General features: G+C 35.9%; 1 protein-coding gene across 1 annotated transcript in view; it reads right to left on the bottom strand.

The window, feature by feature from the left end:
* Tbx18 (T-box transcription factor 18) overlaps positions 1–21313 on the bottom strand; it is a 29885-nt gene extending 8572 nt beyond the window's left edge. Inside the window, exons 1-6 of the mRNA XM_076858452.2 lie at positions 20600–21313; positions 19287–19491; positions 17030–17131; positions 13612–13783; positions 5878–6045; positions 2663–2727 (exon numbers count right to left, since the gene is read on the bottom strand). Of these exons, the coding sequence (XP_076714567.1) occupies positions 2663–2727; positions 5878–6045; positions 13612–13783; positions 17030–17131; positions 19287–19491; positions 20600–20906 (1019 nt within the window). The 5' untranslated portion in view covers positions 20907–21313. The remainder of the gene's footprint in view (positions 1–2662; positions 2728–5877; positions 6046–13611; positions 13784–17029; positions 17132–19286; positions 19492–20599) is intronic.
* Positions 21314–22821: the final 1508 nt, after the last annotated feature.

The raw sequence follows: 22821 nt of genomic DNA, 5'->3' as shown, positions 1-22821 counted from the left end.
TCTATAGATATTTAATATTAGGAAGTGACCTATGAAGAGCTCAGCTTTGATAAAAGAGATAATTTCAAGAGAAAAAAAGTTGCAACCTTATTTCACTAGCAAAAACTCAGAGATCATACACTTTACTTATAAAAAGTACTGTTAAAACATTTAAAGCAAAAAAGGAATTTTAATTTAAAAAAATTATAAAAACAGTTCAAATATAATTCTTGTTTTCTGTATATCCATTAAAAACATTAAAAGTTTTATTACAGTCAGGAAAAAATAATAGCAAGCACTATTGGATGCCATGCCTACACAGTCCTGAAATAGCCAAAGGGAAAGAAATATCAAAACCTAGCATTTTGATCTCACCATACCAAACAGCTTAGTAGTTTATTTTCCCCAGTGTTACTAATTTTTTTACTGACTATACTTAAATAAACAAATGTCTTTTCATTATGTTTGCATATCTAGTATATTTCCTGAAAAGTTCATATACATCATCTCACTTCTACTTGTAAAAGGTTCATTCATTGTTATTAGCTATATAAAATATACTTTAAGAATATTGTTTAATTTGGCCTCATAAGTGAACTGACAGGGTATAAGCAGTGATATCTCCAGTGTTGGTAGCAAGTGAGGTCTTCGCTGGAACAATCAATAGCTTGGACATGGTTTCTGGCATATACACATTCAAAGCCTCACTGCAGTCCTCTTTCAGTTCAAATAAATTTTAATAAATTCCTCTTCTACTTAAAAAGAAAGTCCCTGAAACCAGTGCAAGATTCTGAAGTGAGTAAATACTAATCTGATATAAACACAGTCTCAAGAAGATTCCATCAAAGCTTTTATCAAGGGTAGAGGAGTTATTTACCCCAAAGGTAACCTTTAACCACCTCACTACATGATCTTAGATTACTAAATTATGGTTGAATTTGCATTCAGTTTTCAGAAATTCATCTGAAAAGCAAGTTAATCAGAAGCTATTATAACCTAGCAAAAGCCAACCAAACATTTTCTCCACATTGAAACAGACATCTAAAAAGACACAAAGTCAAATAATCCCAGTGACTCAGAAGGCTGAGGCAGAAGGATCACAAGTTTGAGACTAGCCCAGGCAATTTAGTAAGACTCAAACTAAAAAATTAAAAGGACTGAGGTTGTAGCTCACTGGTAAAGTACCCCTGGGTTCAAACCCCAGTACCACAAAAACATTTTTAAATAAAAATAAATTTTTTAAAAAGACATAATTTCAATATAGGAGACAACTTGTGCATTAGGTATAGCTGCAAACCTTCCCACAAGGTGATGAATTTCAGAGGGAAGCCTCCTATTGGTCAGTCCTATTGATCCACCTGCAGAAAGTTATTCTACTCTTGCTGAATTTTAATTGCATTTTAGTCCTTACATTGCATGGAGTTTAAATGATGCTGTTACATATGAAGATGACATCAAGTCACTGTAGGCAATTTAGTGTATTCTGAGAAAAGGTTTCTGTTTCCTACCTTGCCCAATCAATCAAATGAAAGAACTAAAAATCTCGACTGTTACCTAATGGTTTTCTTCCTAAAACTTCAAATGAAATTGTCTCCAAAATAACTGAGAATTTTGACTTTGTGTAGACAGACCAAATTAATACTAAGTTTTCAAGTAGTATTAGAATGATTTGGGGAGTAAAGTGATTTTAAAAACGTTCATATATTTCTTTTTAAAAACAAGATACTTTGGTGGGGAGGGGTACTGGGATTTGAACTCAGGGGCACTCGACCACTGAGCCACATCCCTAACCCTATTTTTGTATATTTTATATAGACAGGGTCTCACTGAGTTGGTCAGCACCTTGCTGTTGCTGAGGCTGGCTCTGAACTCGAAATCCTCCTGCCTCAGCCTCAGCCACTGAGATTATAGGTGTGTGCTACTGTGCCCAGTTAGAAACAAGAGACTTTTGAAAACATGTAAGTCAAAGTCTTACCCGGAAAAGGGCTTTGTAGAACATTAGTCTACTATTACTCTCTGTAACTAAAAGTTATTTTAGAAAATGTTGCACTGAACTATATTGAAATAGAATCATATCAATAAATTTTAAAACTCTTGGCATACAGGCTAGATAATCTGCTTTTTCATAAAAGTACCAGAATGGAATTCATTATTGTAGCTCTCTCACTTAGTATAAACACCATAAACACAACACAGAAAAAATAAACTATGTGACTGTTAGCAGAACCAAGACAAATTTGGGAACTAAAGAACATCAGCTCTCTTGGCAACAGGAAGGAGTTTCATATTCCAGTTTTAAATCTGAGATAATAAGAGACCCAATCATACTCACTAGACAGAATCAACAAACAGTTGTGTCATCACTAAGGAAATTCTAAACCAATAGCAGAGGCAGAAAGGGCATTTACTTGGGATATCAAGGGCTCTGGCCTATAAGGGTAGACTTCTTCAAGGCCTCTTAAGAAGCAACATGCAATGAACCACTTAGAGCTTTCATCTTCACACCAGAATCATGCATGAAAGTTCACCTTAAGGCAGCCCACACCATCACACTCCAAAGGTGTATACAAAATACAACAGTATTGATCAATTTAAATTATCATCAGAAATTATTTCAATACCCTATCAGCAAATTTAAATATTTAGTTTGTCACAACCAGAATGGTTTTTCACTAGCACTTACCTGTTTCGCCCAGAGTCTCGGAAGCCTTTGGCAAATGGATTCCTATCTATCTTAAGGCGAGTAATCTGCAGAGTGAAAAAAAAAAAAAAAAAAATCACATCAAATCTTACACATACATCAAATAAAGTTATAAAACACATAAATAATTGCAGAACTACAAATTATTCAAAGGTTAACTTGATAGAGAATTCTACTGTGCTCCTCTTTACATTCACCACATATTTTAATATTTTAGCAGTAAAGTTAAAAGAAAATTTCGGAAATCACCCAGAACATTCATATGCTATAAAGAAGATACTTTCTCACTCCTTTTCAAACTCCATAGATTAAAGTTTGCTTTGCTTTTAATATTCTTAGGAAAGGAGATCTTGAATCATCTGGTGATAATTTGCCCTTTGTTTGAAAATCCTCTAGAAACTGAAGCTATTCCCTTGAACTTTGTGATGTGGTTTAATTGTTTCTTTTGCAATAGGTAATGGGAAATAATATCTAACATCCACTTATCATCCCATTCATATTCTTAAATGTTATAAAGCTCTTCCACAGTCTTCTTCAGACGACTTTAATGTTCTGTCTCTGTATTTTTCTTTGTCTCTCCTTTCCTTTCTGGCACTCATCTGAATATTTTATTCTTTTCTTATTTTATTTTTAGAATCCTAACTTGATCTCAGCACTACAGTGAACCAGAGGTAACCACTACTTGAAGATTCTAATGAGATTAAATCTTATACATGTAGTAGAAATAAATGAAAATATTATTTTACCTGGAGTTCCAATTTGTTGTCTTATAATAAGAATCCACGAATACCACAAGATTTAGGAGGAAGGGGGATTTACAAATGTTCTAATCATCTCAATTAAATTTATTTTTATTTTACTTTTGCCATCCTAAACTTGACCCTAATAAATAACATCCCATCTATTTCTTACCATATCTGTACTTTGCCCAAAGGAATTAATTTATTGTCTATCTTTTAGAAGTACACCATGCTTTGCACTCTAAATTCATTGGCTTAAGAAATCTACAAAGTTAAATAATATATTTCTGATTGTATCCATCTTGGCTGAGGATGAACTTTGCTGGATAACACTACAGCAAAAAAAGGCCTCTACAGTTCTCCTAGACTGCCCGTGCATGCTCTCAGCCATCCTCTAATCAGCCATGCAACACTTAAGACACATGGGCTCCATATGACATTGTCTTGATATGTGGATAGAACTATATTATAACGGACATATGAAAGAGTTTGTTAATTAATTCACCATGTCTTCCAATCTATCAGTGAAGGGTATTTGTCTTCACAGATCATTACAGTTCAATTCTCTGTTCATTTCAGTAATGTTTAAATAACACTAAATAATTTAAACATTTAAAATATTATTACTAAAAAGAGTACATATTTATATAATTGTGTTTGTCTAAATAGAAATATGTCACAATTACTATTATTTTTATTACTAACATTACCACATTTATTGAATGCAGACTATGTATGGGTATATGAAGTTTTATTCATACCAATAATTTAGTTATCATAACAGCTTATGCAAAGCTATTATCCCAATTTTGTTTTCTTTTGAAGTGTCATTTTACAAGTAACTTTCCCAAAATCATATAATTATTAGCCAGTAGAAATGGATTAGGAAACCAAAATGCAGAGCTCATGCTGTTAACAACTGGGTGAATCTGCTTACCAATTTTGCACAGGTTCTTTGTTTTATTTTTATTAGTTCTAATAAGTTAAACCAATTTCCATAAGTTCTTAAAACTAGTAGCTGGGACATTTAAGAGTGAATGTAATTGCATGTTATTGTTACCAATTTCCCTTCTAATTTTTCCACTCTCCTAATCGACTTGTCAATGTTTGCTAGTTGGTATTAGTCACTAACGTGTGCCTAAAGCCTACTACATTAAACTTACTGTACCAGAAAGTGGGAGAAAATAACACATAAAGCAAAGGTAATTTGTGTGTAAGAGAGAGACAGAGATAGGAACCATGAATCAGAGTAGTTAAAAGTATACTAAAGCTTTGCTATTTTCTCCTCATGCACTGACTTCCCCTGAGAAAAATCATTTCCCAACCCTAAAATTTTGAGAAGATCATCCTAATTTTCTCTAGACCTTCTAAAGGTTATATTTCATGTTTCTACATAAAGGGGTTTATGACAGAATGGAAATGTGAGTGTGAGAAACAGGCCAGCTTTGGCTGAGGGACTAGTGTTGCCACAGAATAAGAGTGTTTAGCCCCTCAGTTCTGAAGAACACATGGGGGGACTTACATCTCCTAAGAAGTTTTAAAACAGTGGTTACCACAACAGAATTTGAAAATCCTTAAATTTTTACTGAAATATATACATAGGTAAGGAGAAGTGAAGACCCAAAACAATTTGGCTGACCGCTGAAATTTATTTATTTATTTATTTTATTTTTTTTAAAGAGAGAGAGAGAGAGAGAGGGAGGGAATTTTTTAATATTTGTTTTTTAGTTTTTGGCGGACACAACATCTTTGTTTGTATGTGGTGCTGAGGATCGAACCTGGGCTGCACGCATGCCAGGCGAGCGCGCTACCACTTGAGCCACATCCCCAGCCCACGCTGAAATTTAAAAGAAAAAAAAAATCTACCTCCAGGCCATATCAGCTATTACATAATCATTTCTTATGTGAACTGGCTAGAATTACATGCACTAAGCATTTGCCTTTGATTTAATTCTACTTTCTTGACACAAGCAAACACAGCCTAATGTTTACTAATACAGAAAATAAATATTTTACTTCTCAAATTATTTCAAACTTTATGAAAAGACTACCTCACAATGGCTAATCTTTCAGACTATTATACTTAAATCACTCTTTATCACCCATAAAACATAGTTTGAAATGAAAAAGCCCTTTTTGTAAATACTCAAAAATGAACGTACAGGATAAATGCTTCTGAAATATTTTCATGGCCGGCAGTTTAAAAACCAAATCCCGTGCTTTACAATACAATTCTCTGTTCATATTTTACATGTTCATCTCCTATCATCTAAAGAAGTACACATGGGAGAAGCCATACTTGGGGAAATTATGGATAAAGTATTGTTGTTATAAATATGCATACATATGCTTTGCATGTTTTATATGGCAAAAGTTGTATGATGATTCATGATATTTAGATATACCAATATACCACCTATTGAAACATTCTAAAAAGATACCAGCTAAAAACAATACCTGCTGATTCTGATAGGCAGTGACAGTTGTGAAGACTGTCTCTGGAAAGGAGAAAGCCTTCACTCCCTCCCCAGATGGAACAGGCTTGATGGGAGAAAGATCATCTCCACAGTCTTTGCGAATCACGTGCACTCTTGGCTGGTATTTGTGCATAGAATGAAGAATAATCTACACCAAGGAAAGAAAATCCAAATATAATCAGAAACCTCTGACAAATCTTGACACCAAAATTCAATATTTAATACATATAATAAAGTCTTGCTGGAAATTAACATTTCTAAGAATGAAGAAATGACTTTAATAAAATATGTCAAATAGAAGAGGGAGGGTTAGGAAATTATTTGTAAAATGTTCATAAAAATACAAAACAAAATCATTATTTTGATAAAGCCCTAAGTACAATCATGGGAAATCAACATCAAATTTACTGTTGCTTAAAATACAAGTATAAACTCATAAGAATTATATTTATAATGATACAAATTATAAATAAGACCAATAAACCAATAAAACTAAAAATGAGATTGAAATGATTATTTAAATTGCATGAACCTCAAAAAAAAAAACCCTAAAAATAAGTATTTATACAAAGAGTCTTCTTCAGAGTAAACTTTTCCTTCATCTGTGACTGCATATGTTTGCTCAAGAGCTAGGCAACTTTAAAGACATCTTAGCATCTGCTTTGTGTGTAGCTCACAAAGTCTCTGGATTGCCAGAAGAACCCATATCTCTATCATAAGGCTTCTTCAAAACTCAGACTCTTGAGAATGGAGAAGCTGGCCCTCTCAGACTCTGTTGTAGGAATCCACAATGTGGTTCAATTACCTTCTAACCAATCATTCCACTCTCGAGAATTTATGCTAAGGATGTATTCCAAATTCAGAAAAGATTTACATGTACAAAGATGTGCATTACATAATTTGTAACAGAGGAAAAACTATGAACCTCTTATATTCCCAACATAAGTAAGTTAGTTAGGGAAACGAAAATTCACACCATGGAATCCAGTAGTATTCAGCTGTTACTAATACTGTTTAGGAAATATTTAATCACATAATGAGATGTTTCTTGTTAATCTTAAAAAGATAATAGTATCACAATCGGTTACAAACTTGTCACAACCAAATCAAAATATAGTAACAATGACCCATACAAAGATATGAATAGTGATCACCTCTGGATGATGAGATTGTGGGTGAATTCTTTCTCCTTTATAAGTTTTATGCTTTGAAGGCTGGAGGAGGATTGGTGAGAAAAAAATTCTCATCAAGTGGGATTTTCTATTTGCTGCTGGGATTCTACATTCAGATACTCATACATGAGTTTAGTTAACAAACTATTATATCTTTCCTGAGCTGTAGATTTGAATTCAGGTTTGGGGATATTTACAAATTTGTAGGGGAAAAAATCTTATGGGAACACAGCAATTGACCTGCCTCATGTTTTTCAGGATGTGGGCAGTTTAATAAGCCAAATTCAAAATCTTTGATCAGCTCAAACAAAACTACACCTATACCTAAAGAGTGTGTTTGCAGTTGTGAAAGGATATCTTTAACCTTCTGGTAACTAACACTGTAGTCAGAAGTTTGTTGTTTTATTTTGTTTTACTCTAAAGTTTTTCTGCTAGTGGAAGAAATGCCCAGATAGCAGCTCTAACTATCTGGCTGATTAGGTTCGCCTCTTAAGGAGGCAGTATGAATAAAAAGAAAAGGCATAGGGGACAACAGCTCTCATCATCATCTGGGGACACACAGGAATCTATAACTTCTGAAAATTCTTTCCAGGTCTAAGAAAAGGGCAGAATTTCATGGCCTATTAGGGGCTCGTGTAAACAATTGAAAGGGTTATGACCAGAATTTTTTTAAAAATAAATAAAATTATAAAATACAGTAAAAAATAAAGTGTGTTGCTTATAGTAAGGATAAGTACAGAAAAACAGTTTCCACTGGCTGTATATATATCTGTACTAGATAATAAAATAAAAGGTATGTCTTGCTGTAAGTCAGGTAAGAAGCTTGAAAACCACAGAAACAACATTGAATTCTGATGATTCCAATGATCAGTATATCCTAAACAGATTTTCAGTAAAAATGAATTTTTTTTCTCATTCCCTCGGTATATTATTCCTAGCAGTTTATGATCAACAATCTTAATTTTAAAAGTTATAACTGAAATCTAAGTTTATATCCTGGGAAGCTCAATATCTCAGAAGGGATGAAAGGTATCTTACATTTAGTATTTTTTTCAAAAACACTGGGAGAGAAAAGCAGATGACAGGTAAACTGAGATCTGTTTTCTGTCCTGTAATTAGGGCCATGGCCCTTCCCTTCTTTAAATGTAGGGTTCTATGAGACATTACATTTAACATTTCAAAGTCTGAAACAAAATTACCATTAATACTTCAGCTTATAGATGATGAAGCTAAGGCCTAGAGAAGCAAGAGACTTCTGAATCCTCAGGGCTGAATCTGGAAGACACTCCCTTGACCCACACACAGCTTGATCTCACCACTATGTCTGCCTGCATTCTTTATGAATTTACACTGTGTGGGCAGGCATCAGGACTGGGCCAGGCCCAACAAGGGAAGCACAACGATGGTTCTCAGCCTACAGAAGTAGTAAATTCAGCCCCAACAGGTCATCACCTGAAAAATTCATGATATAACTGTCCTGGTCCTTTGCCCAAATTATCTATTATAAGTTTTTACCTTAAAATACACTTTCAAATATGAACATAAAACCAAATGGTCAATTTTATAATAATAAATATTAACATAAATTCTGCTTCTCCTCCTTCTCTATTTCTTAACTAATTTCTCTCTTTAGGAAGTAGATACATATTTGACATCTTGGGGAATACAAGAGTTTGAGGGAAAATTCTTCCTTTTCTCCAAGCTAAGAAACAAAATGTCTATGGTAAGCAAAGAATAGCTCTGATAAAAACCCAGAGAGAATTAGCATAGCTTTTAGAAACAAATCACAGATCAAAAGAAAAACTACTTTGCATTAATTGAACAGAAACAAATGTACAATTTCAGAAGATTTAAATGAACTGATTTTGAATGAAGGAAACAAAAGTTTATTTAGGTTTTCTGTTCACCAGAAAATGAAAAGTAGGTTCCTGTTTTATGAGTGCCTCCGATAGCTCAAGAAAATTTCTCCAAGTAGGTATATACATTTAATTAATTAATTTATGTTCTTACCAATTCAAAAATGACTTGAGGTACAGTGTATTGGGGTAAGGTAAACAAATGACTAATACATGCCTCTGTCTACATGTTAAGGAGCAATTGTCAATAGCAATGTGAAGATTATTCAAGCAAAATAATATAATTTCATCATTATCTAAATTTAGCATATTTCTGAAATTATTTTAGAGAATGCCAAACAAATTTCAGTTCTTCTTTATAAGATAGCATTATTTTCTTTTTAATGAGCTATCAAAATTATAATGATGAGTGGTCAATCTCAGTTTGCTTATATGGTAGAACAAGCAGAACCAGGAGAACCACTGGCCTTATAAAAAAGGAAACCGCAATGATAATGTCCATCACTGAAACCCAAATAATTACATCTGATGTGCATGTTCTAAGCTCTCTGTTCTGTTTAGACAGAGGATTTGGGGCTTACCTATTAGCACAGTCACACAAACCTATGTCCATAAATGCAGAACACTTCCGCCTATACAGGCTAATACATGCCTTCTACTTTAAAGACTAAATTTGAGTCAAAAGAAGTATGATATTATTTATTTCTGATCTGATGAGTTGAAAGTGCCTGGGGTTTGACAGACAGGCAGCTGCGTCTAGTCTTGCAGAACAGCTGAATAGGGAAACTCCCTGCTGACAAGAAATTTTCCAGATGACTTAAATTCCCATGTTAGAATAAGTCAAGCAAAAGACCAAGAAGGAACAGATAATAAAAACCTGGCCCCCTGCATTTTTGGTGATACCAAGTACCTACTGACTTTAAATGATAGGGGACAAAGCTATAACAACTGACTCACAAACTTATAGCAAGAATGCCTAACTTTTGTTTTATATGTGACAAAATACAATAAGTAATTTTTAAGTACCTTAAAAATAAGTACTTTCATGTACATCAGCTCACCTGATTCACTCAAAGTTATCTGATTCCAATATAACCCATGAGAAAACCAAGCCTCAAAGGGTGAAATAATTTTCCCATGATCACAACAAAAGTGCTGTACCATTCTAGGTCACTACAAATTCCTCCCACCAACTTTGTAAACTCCCCTGGAATATCTTGCTTTACTACCCAATTCTCAAGGAGGAACAGGAAGATAGTAAGTGAGGGAACCTGTATCTCTTGCACCATTTCCTGTTAAATGTCTTCTAATTTTTCAGGTAGATGCTTATCTAAATGTTTTCCTTCAGATGGCAAGATCCATGTGGACAGGGAAACACGCACATAGTTAAAATTTAACCAACCCAAGCATACTAACAATCTGCACGTGGGTAGCCCAAGGACGAATTTTGCTTTGTATAAAAGTCAGAATAAAACTTAAAGATTCTCCAAGGATCAGGTAGGGATCAATGACCCAAAATGAGGATAGAATAGAGATTAGGAATTTATTTCTAGTTCTGTTGGTGAATGTGACTCAGGGTCTACCAAGATGACCATACCATTCAGGTGAAAGCTTCTGCCTTCCCCAGCACCCACTTCTAATTCTAAAGGAAGGTACCATAACTTCTAGTAAAATTGTGGACTCAAATGAGCAGTAACTTGCTAAATTACTTTCCTACATTTTTTTGTCCTCCCAGTTCCCAATTCTACTCTACTAAGGATGTGCAAGCATACAGCATCGTGACTTGAGAAGTCCATGTAAGTCTGGAATTTTTATTAATTTAATGCAGTGCCATTGCAGGAATTAGATTCTCACAGGCTGTGACTAGACCTAGGACCACATGAGATATGACATTATTGTGGTTTTCCCAAAGTGACTTTTCAGCTTTCTAAATACCAGGGAGTATTTAGAAAGAAACTTTAGTGGGAATCCAAAATGGAAATATACTCCATGCCAAAGTAAATTTTTTAATGTTGTGCACACTTTAAGTAAACATAACAGACACCTTTCTACACCCAATTTCTCTTGGCCAGATCAAGGTGGCATCTTTACTTCTTTGAGCTAGCAGGATTGATAAACTGTATAAAAGATTCCTTCCTTCCCCATTTAGGCTAGAAACTCACCAAAGGCAGAGACCATACCTTTGTATCTTTTACTACATTTTACAAAGTTTTCAATGTTTTTAAAATGATTAATGGAAAAGAGCACTTTCCCTTACACACTCTCCTCTGGTGTAACTGACAGGTACATACATTTTTACAAAGGCAGTTTCCTTGCTTCCAAATTGCATAGAAACAGCTCTCTTCCTACTCCCCACACACATTAACTACCTTCTTTTATTAAACTAGTACATCCTGCCACAGTCTTAAAAAATTTCCCAAATAAATTATACACTTCTCTAAATTTTACCTGTTTCTGCTGTGTTTTATTCTCCTAATAGTGAAATATTTTAATTATTTAGATTTACAGAGCTGAATTTCAATTTGTAACCTGTCCTTTTATATTTTAAATAAATGATATTGATAGTTAACTTTCGTATCAACTTATCTAGCCACAGTACCCAGATATTTGGTCAAACACCAGTTTACATGTTTCTGTGAAAGTATTTTTTAGGGAACATTAATATTTAAATTGGTAGACTTAGAGTATAACAGATTATCCTCCATAATGTGGGTGGGCCTTATACAATCAGTTGAAGGCCTTAAAAGAAAACAGACTGAGGTCCCCAGAGGAAAAGGAAAATCTGATAGAAGACTACCTTCAGACTCAAGGTGCAATACCAACTCACCCTGGCTCTTTAGCCTGCAAGCCTACCCTACAGATTTCAGACTTGCTAGCTCCCCAACAATCACATGACCCAATTATTTAAATCTCTCTCTTTAGCTATATGTATATGTGTATCACTCTTTGTATGTATGTGTGTGTATATATATATATATACACACACACACAGAAACATATATACATATACACATACATACATTGTATTTTCTGAAGAATGCTGTTTTAACCCAAGTTGGGTCCTTTCTCTCCAATACAAAATTACAACATTAAAAATCATAATAAATCACTAAATCTACATCTAATATTAAACACATTAGATATTGGATATAAAGCCAGTAATTTGGACTGAAAGAATCAGAACTATAAAAGGATGTATTGACTTTAGAAGTTTTGTACTTTATATATGACAGTAAATAGCTTTTGGATTCAATAATCACTTTAGAAGATATATTCTTATACTTGGAAAACTCAAAAAGGGTAAGGTAGTTTTAAGTTTCCAAAATAGTTAATGCTAAGTGACATTTTTTCTAAAATTTCTTGTACAAAGAAAAATTTAAAAATGAACTCTCAATGAATATGCTACCAACATACCAACATTTCACAGACAGCTCCTACAATGAGAAAGAAGAAATCAATGTTTTTTTAACTGAAATGAAGAATATTCATTACAACTTGACTATATTAAATTGTAGAAATAAGCACAAAGAATAAAAAGAAGGAAAATGAAATAATGCACTAAAATGTAGGGCATGAAGTTGGATTCAGAAAAGACATTTATATTATTTTTCTGATTCTGTTTGAAATCATAAAAGGCAATAATTAATAAACAAAAGCACTACCAATGTGAGGTTTTACTAGATGTGTCCTGAAAATCTAGACACTGCAAATGTACTATAATGAAATTAGTTCTCAAAGGTTTTCATTAAGGTAAAGTGTTTAAGACACTGTCTAGCAACTTGCAAACCAAGTCCTGTCATCACTATATTATAATTTATGAGTTTGTATTTTTTTTAAAGGTTTGCTCATAAATATGCAATCTTTATGTCACTCCTTTGAGAAATGAACACGTTGCTGTTCCTTTTATGTATTATGTGTTCTTTAAGGCATTTCAGTTCTGCATCAATCAAAACATTCTCAAATAATGGAAACCTAACAGAAATGTTAACTTTGAACAGAAATCAGCTTAAATCCAGGGTTACTTATTTATTAAAATAATAAAATAGAAATCTTGCATAAGAACTATGCTGCATAAAATTAATAAGGTGTTAAAAATGACTGTATTATTGAAATGGCTGAACTTTAATTTACATATCATGTTTAAACAGTTTTAAGAACAAAAGGAATTATTGTTATAACATATTTTGACATATTAGATGTCATTATAAAACAACTGGGAGCTTGAAGATGGGACACACAAATAGCATAAGCCTGGGCTAGTACTGAGAAGCAATGAGCCTCAGTTGAGAAAAGAAGTGACTGCAGGCAGGATACAATAAATCATTATCCTCATTTACCCAACTCCCAAGTAGTATTTATATTTGGAGTATAATAACTAGCACCTGTTGAGATTCACATAAATATTTTGGCTAAAATAAAAGTCTCTGCCTTGGGTTTTTTTTTTTTTTCTCTCCAATACAAATGCAGTATCTAGTTTTAATCTATTATATGTTTCATAATATACTTAAACCAAAAGCATAGTCTCTGATGCAAATATAATCTTGATTTTTGGACAGATTATGCACATGCTGATCAACCAGGAAAGTAATATTGTGATCTTAGAAGTGTCCATTTCCTTCAGTCAGACACAGCATAGATTTGGCTATGCCATCCAATGGTGGTGTATTACAGAGGCCATCTACTCACATGGCCTTGGTCATCCAGTTCATTGTTGGTGAGCTTCAGCTTGTCGAAGCTGATCACTTGTCTCATCCAAGTCTCCCCGGAGGCAGGTGAGTCTGGATGAATATACACCCGGGGTGGCACAGGGGAGTCAGCATTACCTGCTACCATCCATTTAGAGCTGTGGTAAACATACCTACAAGGCAAAGACAGGATTTCAGGTTATGGACTATTTATTTCTTGGAATTTCCAGCTCAACATTATCAGATCAAATGTGCACACTTAATGTCTAAAATAAATTTATTTCTTCTTTATACCCAGAATAAGACTTCAAGCGCTTTTCATAAACTTTCTGAAGTTTCAGGGGCCTACTGACAACTCAAAGTAAGTAGGACATTAACAGCTTAGCAAAAAATATGCAAACTATCACCCCCATAAACTCAAATAACTTAATTTTAATGAATCCCACTTACATTAGAAATTCTATCTATAGTGTGATATTTTCCAATGTTCATCTGACATGAAGAAACTATGAAGTTGTCAACATCATCTTTAAGTAAATCTCAAAATACTTGATAGTTATCTTAAAGTATCATACTTCCTTAAAGATCATTTCCCATCTTAGGTTATGTACAATCTGGTGGGATAGATAATAGAAAGATGAGAGGAAATTATCATATTTTGATAGGAAAATAGTCTTATCTGTTATTTAAAATTTTTTCTAATGTTATGACACTATAAGTTTAGGATAAAGTATTCAGTTTAATTTTTAAAATTTAAATAATATTAAATGTAGGCCTTGATTCACCTCTGATATTTCTCTTTCTTGTAAGAAAATTACTTCAAGTAGTTTCCAAATACCACTAATCAAGATATAAATAATACTTTAAAAATGATGGTATAACCAATAAATGTTACTTTTCTAATAGACAAAATATCCTATGTTGTTTAATTATACATACCAAATATATAGGATTCAGTAAGAATATATTTAAATAACAATGTTTCAAATTAAACATAAGATCTTAAAAAATTTAAACCTATATTCAGACAGTAATTTATTAATATTAATTTAAAATTTATAAATTAGAAACTAGTGTGTCAGTGATGAAAAGAGTATAAAATGAAATTGACCTAGATGTTTTTGTTACCTTTGAGTATTAAAATAAGGTATATAATTTATAGCAATAATTTCTGAAACTAAATAGTTTCAGAAATTTCTACCTGTGTAATGTACAAATTTCTTTTAAAAACAGCAGGAAACATTTTCATCACATCTCTGGTGAGACTCTTTGTTTTAAGCAGGGTGACATTTCATTCCCTTTTGAGCTCAATGCCTTCTATTATTTAATTTCTTTTCTTGGGAAAATGCATCAGCACAAAATTATGAGTAATTTTTAAAACATTTCTTTAGTTGGTACATTATTTTAATAAATAAGTTTCTGATTCTGGTATTTTGTGATTACTTGTTTTACATTGTAATAAGGGGCAATCATTTTAACTTGACCAAACACCACCAGTCTTTGACATCAAAGAATAAGTGGAAAAAAAATTTTAGTATTACTGAAAAAGTTTGAAAGCAAAAAGGAAATCTTAGAAATGCAAGCAAACACTGCACTGTAGATATGACTACATTACTACCAAAATAGAGTTATATGCTCTATCAAAATATTGCAAAATTATACATATCACGTAGTTTAAGACTTCATAGTCACTAAGAGGATAAATGTTACACATTCTTCATAAAAGAGTCTAAATATGTATGCTAAATACAACTTTCTTTTTAGGGAGCAACAAAAGTGAAAGCAAATTTATGTTTTACAGTTGGATCTTTTAAAATCTAACATCATCATAATAATATGTAAATTTTTCATACTTTCTGTGAGAGACTAGATAAGAATGAATTAAGTAAAATAAAACATCTAAAATATATGGAAGAGATGCGGAGGAAGAAATAGGTAGGACATAAACTCAGAAGAGAAAGCAATAGTTTCCTAGCTCATTAAGAATTAGATTATCTCCCTTTGCACAAAGCACAAATTAGCATATTAGTTTTAAATCAAGCACATTTAAAGAATAACTTTCATGCTTTCTAGCTTCTGTTATGCAACAATTTAAGCAAAGCTTCCTAATGACTTATTTTAATTAAAATCAATTAAAATTAAAATAAGTAAAAATTAAATAATTAAAATTAAGTCATTAATTAAATCAATAAATGTATAAAATACAACTTATACACAAAACTGAAATAAAACTTCCTATTATCAATTTTTTTAGTATTTCATATATGCCATTATATAAATTGAAATCTATATATATTTTTTAAAATTTTTGTTTTAGTTCAACATGGACACAATACCTTTGTTTTATTTATTTTTTTTTTTAATGTGGTGCTGAGAATTGAACTCAGTGTCTCACGTGTGCAAGCTAAGCGCTCTACCACTGAGCCACAACCCCAAACCCCAGAAATCTATATATTTTTGACATCATAAAACTATTCTGCAAAAACAACTCCCTAAATTTTTAAGTGAGAAAAAACAAATCTGATTTCACTTTAAAACTTACTAAACACTCTATTTAAAAAGAAACAAAGAGGAGCAAAATTTAAACAGCATCCATTATCTAATCTTCCAATGCTCAAAACTTGCTTTTTGAAATGTTAGTGTTTTTAACTCTTCAGAAAAACAAAAAGCATTGCCATTAAAAACTAGCAGATTTACTTTCTTATAAAAGAAAAAAAGAACAAAATGTGGTTTGAAACTAAAGAACACACATCTTTTCAAAGTTTACGTAATGTCTAGATAAATGTACTCTTTCAAAATGAAAGTATTATAAATGTTTTTGAAAATTGTTAACTACCAACCAAAAAAGTCCAAAAGGTAACAATTCATTGCCAGTTTAGAGATGCCTTAATATAAATAATTATAAAATTTTATTTTTCATATTTATAGAAAATCTTAGATAATTTTCTCAAATTAAATGGAAAAGGCCTATAAACATTTATAATTTTGAGTATAAAAAGATAAAGGAAATTAATGTGAATTTTTTTAAAAATCAAGAAAATTTATAATGTGTATCTACGAACTTTACCTAACATTTCCTCTCAGAATCCTAACTGAAACATGAATCAATGTAAAAAATACATTTAGTTTATCAACTGTTTTATAAAAAATATTTTGTTTAGCAATACCATATGGGCCCCTATTAAAAGTCTTCAATGTTTGAAGACATTTCTGTATCTATTAAAAACGAAACAAAAATTCAGTTTCCACATTTTCCTGAAAGACATCATCTGGGCTGCTGAAATCCATGGACAATGGACTATGGATCTAGAAATTCTACAGGCTTCTGGAAACAAAGATCATAGTAGTCACAAATGAAACAGGCACTAGTCTACAAAGTCCTACAATTTTTCTTATTGTCATGTATCCAGTCACTGTACCTGTATCTTTTGTTGTCCACTGGCACAATATCCATGGCAATATAATATTGTTGGTGAGGATCTAATCCAGAGATCTTCACTCTCATTGCTGGAAACATGCGTCTATTTAAAAGGGAGAGGAGAAAGTAGATTTGGGTTTTGTTTTTGTTTGTGATTAAGAATGGAGAAATGATTAAAGCAAAATATCTTCTCTAATCTCTATTTTTAATGCAGTCAAATTCATAGCTTTCCATACGGTGATGCAATTTAAAGTGTCAGAACATAGAACATATTTAAACTAAGGTTTCAAAAGGTAATTTTTGCACCCTGTGTGCATATGCTCCATGTTTATTAAAATGTCAACATAGCTAAAAATAAAAGAACTACTCCTACACTGAGGGAGTGATGGCATTAAAGAAAGCAAGCACATTACTTCTTAAAACAAAAACAGTAAACATATTTACTTTAATAATACAAATAAAAATGGACCAAATGGTAGAAATAGAAATTCCAAATTTCTGATAGTGATAAAATATATTATAATGTGAAATTTTAAAGGGGGTTATTAAAAACCACAAGGAGCCAATGTGCCATGCTATAACCAAACAATATGTTCTTTATTGAGACAGGACTTCCTGTCTGCAGCATGGTAGAGGTGAAGTGCAAAAGTTACTCTAAATTTGAAAGCTATAGTAAAACTTCTTTATTGAAAGCAGAAACCAAACACAATGTATATTTACCAAATAATTCCTTCCCCCATCACACCTCAAAAAATGCTTTCTATTTTAACCAATCTTACTCAAACCTTCACTAATTAAAACAAATGAAATTCCCATTTCTCTTGGCTTCCCAGAGATATATATCAAAAGGTACCTAACCTTTGAAAAGGGCACAGCAAGAAATAGAACAGCAAATTTTATTTTACATATTTTAAAAAAATACAGAAATTCCTTTTTTTAAAAATTCATCTTTGATTTACATCTAGGACTTCCAATTAATCTAATTTTGGCTAATTTAGCTTTATAACACAAATTTTAGTAGTTATTTACCAATTTTTTTTTCTAAAACAATAATGCTAGTAAAGACCACTTTCAGAGAAAGGAAAGTCCATTATTCCTAACTAAGCATGAGAACAGTTTAATATGCAAACTGTTTTAGTGTTATTTCAGTGCACCTGTAAGATAAAGAGTAAGGTCTTTAACTACATCCTTTATAAGACAACTGTTGCTTTGTGTTGTTGAAAACTGAATTTGGATCATTAATAAAAGCTCTGTGAAAATGTAGAAGGTAGCATATGGATTCAATAAAATATGTTTTTGTAATTTCTAATAAGTTCAGATACTTTTATGCTATCCAGGTTTTTACCATGTGTACTCCCTGAAAGAGTTGTGTGTGCTTTTTAAAGTTCCTTTTAAGGAACATATTATTAATAGATTTCATTGCACTAAATGAATTGAAAATTTTAAATGTGAATATCAAATATCTCTTCTTCTGCCTCAAAATAATATGATCTAGCCAACAAATCCATTTATTTTACTGATGGATTTGAAAATTTCATACTTAAAAAAGATAATTTCTTATAGATTTTTATATTTCTTCTGAAAATTAAGGCTATGTGTTGGACTTTATTTAGGAAAAATATTTAACCACATATCTGTAGATTTACAAAAAGTATTTTTAAAAATCAGGGTAATTATTCTTATAGCTATACATGATTGAATACATATTAATGTAGAATTTCAGGGATTTTTCATCCTATTCTAATAACAAAAGAGCACAATACATCATGTTCTCAGTTCCAGGAAATCTGAGAAAGAACCAACCTGGAAGTTTCAAATCTGAAAAGGCAGATCATAGTCTGCTAAAGACTAAACGGTTTTAAAAACTTTAAAAGAGGAAGGAGAAGAATGTACTCCCTGTTTCCAGAACTGTTAACTGGAGCCTAAATAAATACCTGGTTCGACGTAAATATGACCTCGAATCTCTAAGGGCCCTGAGTGAGGAACATCAGCCGCGATAGTTGAGGCATTAGCGGCGACAACACTTTTCTCCTGGCACTAACAAGTGGGCGGTCAGGCTGGGCCCTTCACCGACTGCTTTTGGTGATAAATAGGAAAGTCAGCCTCAAAAGTGAACTATGGCTGGGCCTTGTCGCATCTGTCTGAAAAGGCGACCCAGAGCTCCTGCCGCGCTGCAGGCCCTTCTCCGTACCCGGGCGAGGACTAGGTGAAGCCACCGTCCGGGTCCGTGGGGGCGTCCGCTGCAGCTCGCCCCTTACCTGCCCGCCTTGGTGATGATCATCTCGGTGCCAATCTCGTGAAAGCGCTTCCAGAGTTCTGCTCCTTGCAGATCTACCCTCGGCGCCTGGGGAGAGGGCAGCGGGGTCCCTGGCCGGGCCAGGACAGGCGCAGGGGACCCTTTCGGGGAGCCTCCTGGGGACGCCAGCGGGGAAGCGCCCGGCAGGAAGCCGTCCTCACAGCCGCCTGGACAGCAAAGGGCAGAGAAAGGACCGGTGAGGGCTCCCGAGGGGAAGCCGCTCGGAAAGAGGGACCCCTCGGCGGGCGGTTGAGAAGAAAAGTACTGAGGGAAAAGGGTCAGTGCCTTCGGGGACACCGAGCGAACTGGCCCATCGACAGACGTGCCTCTCAGCCCCGGCGGGGCGCTCGGCCCTCCAGACCCACAAATCCAGAACCCCGGGAAGGGGCTTTGCAAGGCCAAGGCCCCAAAATTTTTCGCGCTGCCTCAGGGTGTAGGACACACGCCCGACGGTCTGACCCAAGTCCCGGGGTACAGTCCGAAGGCAGACTCCTACGGAACCCGCTCCTCGAAGCGCTTGCCGCCAAAGCGCCAGGCGCCCCCGCCCCAAGTCGCGAATGCGCGGGGGCCTCCCTTTGGGACAGTCTTCTGAGGCGTCTCGCTTTGGGCTCGGCCTGAGGCATCTTCCAGGAACCTTTTCCGACCCCGCTCCCCGACGCTTAGCGCTTCACGCCCAGCAGCAAAGCGGCGAGAAGAGCGCAAAAAGCAACCGAGCGATCGCCGTCGGCCTTGGCAAGAGAATCTGGACGGATAGGGAAGGGAACCGCTCAGCTACCCCCGGGGAAACCACTTTTGCAAATACGCCGCCCTCTTCCTGGTTTAAACCAACGGTTTAGGGCTTTCGTTCCGGTTTCGGGGGGGTTATGCCGTCGCTCTACCCTCCCCCCGCCCCAGGCTTTTAAAAGTTAGGAAAGAAAAAGGAGCACCCATTGGCTGGAACCCCAAGGGAGGCAGCTGAGAAAAGCACGGATTGGCATCTCCGCGCTCGGCCAACAGCCGCGGCTGTCCATGCTGGACGCCGAGTGGGCGGCGGCAGCCTGCTGGGCGAGGCTGGAAGCTGCATTTTAACCGTATCTAGGGTGGCCAGGTTGTGTGGCGAGCCTTGTATCTGACACCCAAGGCCAAGGCGCTCCAGGCTGAATCGCCTAAGGATTCGCCGCGCGCACACACACCTACAGACTCTCAGTTCAGGTTCGCCGCCGCCGTGCGGACGGGCGGGCGGGACCAGGGAAGAGACGCGCCGGAAAGAAGTTGGGCTGGAAGGGGCCGACTCACCAGCAGCTCCTCGGGACCCACAGCTCGGCTCCAAGTCTGTGCAGCTCCGGGCTGGCCCGGACGCCGCTCCAGCTGGCGGTGGGTGCGCAGCGCTTTCATCTCCCTCTGAGGAGCTCTTTTCGCCCGCGCCACCTCCACGGCTGCAGCCTCCGTCGTCCGCGGGCCCGGCCGCCTCTTCCGCGCCCAGCCTTCGCCGCTTCTTTTGAAGCTGTTGCTGCTTCTCGGCGCCGATCAGCGCCTCCACAGAGAAGGCGTGCGCCTTGAGACTTAGCATACTGCACGGCGAGCCCCTCCGCTTCTCGGCCATCCCCTCCGCCCGGTGCCCGCCCGCCCCTCTCTCATATACACTCACGCGGGCACACGCACACACTCGCTCTCCTTGCCCCACCAAAAACGGAACAGTTCTTGGGGGGGTCTTCCGTATCTGTCCCCTTCCCTGCCGCGGGCAAAAAGAAATCTGTCGTTTCCTCTTTCTCGCTGGTGTTGGGATCCGAGGAACCAGCGACGAGACCGCCAAGTTTCCTTCCCTTAGTCTTTCTCGCGCTCTCTCACTGATGCACTCCTTCGCTCCCACCCCCTCCACCTCCTCCTGCTGCTGCAAGATCTGCCTCGACTGATGCGCCAGAAAGGGCTAACATGGGTAAAAAACACTCTGCGGACACAAATTAGGGATTGTAATTGAAATTTGTTGCCTTGATCTGTCAGCACTTCCAGGCAGGAGAGCGTTGGGAAGAACTTGCTCATTAGTGTCAATAAAGCAGTGGAGGCGGAGCCTAGGAACCTGTCAATCCCCGACACAGATAGCCAATCAGGAGGCACCGACTCCGCTCTGCCCGCGCCCACTTCCTTACAAGGTAGCAAAAAACGTGGAGTGAAAAGCGCCGCCATCTGGCTTGGATGTGCCAGCCTAGCGTTGGCTGAACCCTATCGTTCTGGCTGCCTCCCACAAGCCTTGTCCAGGCCCCGTAATCTCCAGATTTTCTCGCCAGGGCCTGGAAAGGCGGAGTCTTCTGTCTTTAAACTGAGAAAACCACCAAGTTAGCATATCTAGAATCTTTACAGGAGTCTTAATTCCCGGTCCCACATTCTTATCACTTTATGTTGCTACAACTCGGAATATTTGGGGAGGTAGGGAGAATTCACAGCTACCAGTCGGTCGTTTCTCATTTGAACATTCCCGCTCCGTGCAGAGCAAAGCATTAGGTTCAAGTAGCGCCCGCTCCGTGCAGAGCATAGCATTAGGTTCAAATTTTACTCCGTAGATTTTTCTTATTGGTGACAGGTTCAAAAATATTTAAATCACCCACATTTAGGAATACAATGCTACATTATCTATCACTCAGTCGCCCATATAAATTACCATGAAAATCATCCCCCCTTTTTTGTAGACCCCTTGTTCTTTTGATAGTTATTTTAAAATGGGTCATGGAATTTTAATTCTGTATGTGTTTAATAATATAAATTTAACCTTAAAGCCCTTTAAAACTTCTCAAATAAAATAAATTTTAAAACTCGATTGCCGCTTGAAAAACTTTCTCTGTGACTTAACTTTATATTCTTCCTTATCTAAAAAGTGCCACTTTTCTTAATTTTTTAAGGGTCGGCTTGTTTCCTTAAAATAAACTCAAGAGAAAATAGGACTTTTCAGTTGAATGACAAAAATGTATGTACCGTTTGTTTTGTAGTTTCAACTCAACTTTTAAGATCAACAAAAAAACGTGTTTTGTGTAAACATAAATCATCGTAGAATAAAATTCAAGATGTATATTACTCTTTGGTATAAAACACATATATAATAATCGTTTTGTTTTTTTCTCTCTTGTCCAATTAAACCCCCGCAACCATTAACTGCCCTATTTTTTTTTTCTTTTTTCTGACTTCTCTATAAGCGATCAGGAGAGTAGCTTTTGGAAATAGCTTCGACATTGGGACCAATCTTTTTGCTGCATGTAGTTTGGTAACTAGCGGTTCCTTCAAGACTGGACAGCAGGGGAGGAGCAGAAACCTAGCAGGCGGTGCCCCGGAGGCACGTGCAGGCCGCCCTGGCGAGCCTGGCTGTCTCAAGATCATAAAGGACTCCCTAATATCCTTGGGGACGAGGCCACTTCAAATGCTTAAGAAACGTCATCACGGGAAGGGTCTGTTTTGCATTTCAAAAGAAAATCTTGGTCACTGGTTTGGAGAGGAAGGGGGACCCAAACCCAAGCGGTGTCCCAGGACAA

The sequence above is a fragment of the Callospermophilus lateralis genome, chromosome 6 (assembly GCF_048772815.1).
Source record: "Callospermophilus lateralis isolate mCalLat2 chromosome 6, mCalLat2.hap1, whole genome shotgun sequence".
Lineage (NCBI taxonomy): Eukaryota > Metazoa > Chordata > Mammalia > Rodentia > Sciuridae > Callospermophilus > Callospermophilus lateralis.
The sequence above is the reverse complement of the archived record's forward strand: the minus strand, read 5'-3'. Positions and strand labels throughout refer to the sequence as shown.